Source organism: Anneissia japonica, unplaced genomic scaffold (assembly GCF_011630105.1).
Source record: "Anneissia japonica isolate Jap-2015-1 unplaced genomic scaffold, ASM1163010v1 scaffold585_len4108843_cov191, whole genome shotgun sequence".
In the NCBI taxonomy this organism is placed as follows: domain Eukaryota; kingdom Metazoa; phylum Echinodermata; class Crinoidea; order Comatulida; family Comatulidae; genus Anneissia; species Anneissia japonica.
Window position 1 is genome coordinate 2,023,304 of NW_022716829.1, and position 3,114 is coordinate 2,026,417.

Below are 3,114 nucleotides of genomic sequence, written 5' to 3' on the forward strand. Positions count from 1 at the left end.
TATATATATATACAACAAATTTGAAGAAAATTATATAAATAAATTTTCTGAATTGATTTTGCAGAATTTTTTGAAGTTTGTATTTAGTATTGCATGTAACATTTTTTTGATTTATCATATTTAGCATATTACACAAAAGCTAAACAGTTTAGCTACGTACGGTGGCTCAATTAGTTTAACACTTGAATATAGTTTGATTCGAATCATGTGGTAATAAGTTTTTTTCTCAAAAACAATTATCAATATTTTGTAGTATGAGATGTAGCAATTGATGATTCAGAATTACAGAAAAAAGACAGTGTTATCACTGATCTTGGTTACCATTTTTAACAAGATTAATACAATTTTTAAGCATATTACAATTTTTAGCATGATATGGCCATAGGTTGTCAAGTGGAAAAGAACATTTGGTGACCATGGCTTGTAATTCAAAAAATTCATGCACAAAGTTTATTATATTTTATACATTACTTTCTTTTTTTACTCGGAAAAATTGTGATACAGTATTTAAACATCAGTTTGATTATTTTTATTTGTATCGACATGTATTGATCGTCATTTCAGCTCCTGGTGAAGTCTCTGTTAATGTTGAAGATGAACGATCAAAACCCACAAAGTTGTTCATATCTTGGTCAGCACCTAGGGTGGTTCATTGCCCGATACTTCAGTACAGGATAGAATATAAACTTACTCAACTTGATCAGTGTCAGGACCAAAGTAATGAATTTGAAGTCAGTGTTGTGGATCATACAAAAAAAGAATACACCTTATCGGAACTTAAACCATTTAGCACTTATGAGGTAGTTGTATCAGCTGGAGTAGATGGAATCAATGGCAACACAGTATTCACTCCTGGTCTTGTTGGTTTTGGCAATACAACATTCACAGGTTAGTACTTCTAGATTAAAACAAAAAGCCTGTTAGACAAGCATATTTGAAAAAAAAAAAAATCACAGTTACTATTTGTGAATTTTGTATAACTATTCCTTGATAATTTTAGATGCTACAGCACCACCACAAAACATAATTAACCACCAAACAGAGGATGGACGATCACTGAAGTTCATATGGGAAGAAATTCCTTGCGGTGACAGGAGAGGTCCTATAGTAAAATACAACTATATTCTGGAAATGAATTCCAGTACTGTGAAAGAAACTACTGTTGGTAAACCCAGTAAAGTGATAAAAGACCTGATTCCTTGTACCACATACACATTCATGGTGAGTGGCAAAGGTCCTGGGGGCCAAGGTCCATTCAGTGACGGTATTGAAGCAAGAACAAATGCAGAAGGTAGTATTTCTTGTTTATATCTAAGGCCGGCCACTCACAAAGTTGTACTCCGCTCCCTGTGCTAGATGACGCGACGCCACCAACTGATTGACGGTGGTCATCTGAACGGATCGTCATTAAAAGCAATTATCAGTTGCGCACGCGTCATCGTGTTCCGTTGTTCATAGAATCGCTTTGACCGACGACCGTCGAGCGCAGTGCGTGTCCAGCATAATGGTTTAAATTTGTAGCTGTAGAAAACTAAGATTGGGTGATAGATATTTTAAGGGTGGGTGGGTGATTTCATTAATGAAATAATATGGGTGGATATTAAAGATGGAAAAGTGGGATAATAAGGGTGGGTGGAGGGCCAAGAAATTTGCTTTAGACTGGGTGTAAACTTCAAGGCTGCGTGGCCCCGCCCACTTCCGCCCACCATGTGTACTGTACATCCTTGAATGTTTGGCAATTCTATAGTTAACAGCAGTGTAAATGGTAGGTCTGAAGAGAACTAGTTAAAATCAATGTAAAGTAAACTAATGAGCTGTGTATTGAAGGTTGCAAATTACATTAAACAAGTGAATATGGATAAATACAAGAAAAGATCAATTCACAATAAATAAAACAATGTGATAAGGAATTAAACAAAATTAAAATGCATACAGTATATAAATTTGTATTTCTTGTAATCATACTTTCTTTAAATTTTTATATTAGTTCCAGAGAGTGTAGAAAATGTTGACGTCCAGGGATCAAAATTGGTGTGGGACAGACCTCAACCTTTGACCTGTGACATTTTAAATTACCATATTAATTTAAGTTTGATTGAAAAGGATCAGTGTCAACAAGTTTATAGAAATAAAAAATTTACTACAGAAGATGCTGAAATAAATTTATTAGAATTGGAACCATATTCAACACATCAAGTCACTATTAGCGCTGAAACAGATGCAGGACTTGGTCCGGAAACTACTTATGAATTTGTAACTCCTGAAAAAGGTAAAGAATTGAGAGTGATTGAATAGAACACAATAAATTGCTGTTGACACCCATAAGATTTGATATGATGCAAGCCCATAATTACTGTGCAGTAGGTGGACTTCTATTTTCAAGCAAAAAGAAGAAAACCCCCTTTTTCAAGATGAAAATCACCATTTGTATAGTAGAATATAGTTCAACTCCAGAGGGCAGCCCCTGGTCAAGCATTCTTCCATGGATCCTACTAGGGGGCCTAGTTACCCCCTTTGACTTCTGATTTTCCTAGAAGATGATAGTTATTGTCTGTTTTTTTTTAATATATCACTTCTATAGTTCCTAAACGTGGTCCAAAAGAAGTTAACATTACTACTCTGTCAGCCACAGGAGCCAGCTTTGCATGGTCTGAAATAGAATGTGGCTATAGAAGAGGTCTCATCAGAGGCTACAAATTCAGCTTGCAAAATGCAGATGGCATAGAACTTATCACTAATGAGACAAGTGAGCTTCAGTGTGAATTTAACAATCTTAATCCATTTACTGAGTACATTTTCAGTGTAAAAGGTTTCAATTCCAAGGGTGATGGAAAAAGCAAAGAAAAAAATATAACAACGGATGAGTCAAGTAAGAATATTTTTTACTTATGCTATATAAATATTTTTTTTGTTGTTATATACAGTATATGCATATAATTTTATCAATACTATGGCCGAGGGCTTTTCCATCTCATTCATCTTTTAATGTGGAAATGACAAATAAATTAGCACTGATTTCTGATTGAAGCTGCATTTACATCAAATCCAATCTAACATTTGGACCTTGTTTATTATATGCTGAACATCAGTCACTATTCTTATATGCTGAACATC

The 3,114-nt window shown here is 34.5% G+C and overlaps 1 protein-coding gene across 1 annotated transcript in view; it reads left to right on the forward strand.

The window, feature by feature from the left end:
- LOC117109857 (receptor-type tyrosine-protein phosphatase delta-like) overlaps nucleotides 1-3,114 on the forward strand; it is a 59,009-nt gene that overhangs the window by 31,825 nt on the left and 24,070 nt on the right. Inside the window, exons 16-19 of the mRNA XM_033252303.1 lie at nucleotides 565-888; nucleotides 1,001-1,291; nucleotides 1,988-2,269; nucleotides 2,582-2,869. Coding sequence (XP_033108194.1) covers nucleotides 565-888; nucleotides 1,001-1,291; nucleotides 1,988-2,269; nucleotides 2,582-2,869 — 1,185 coding nt within the window. The remainder of the gene's footprint in view (nucleotides 1-564; nucleotides 889-1,000; nucleotides 1,292-1,987; nucleotides 2,270-2,581; nucleotides 2,870-3,114) is intronic.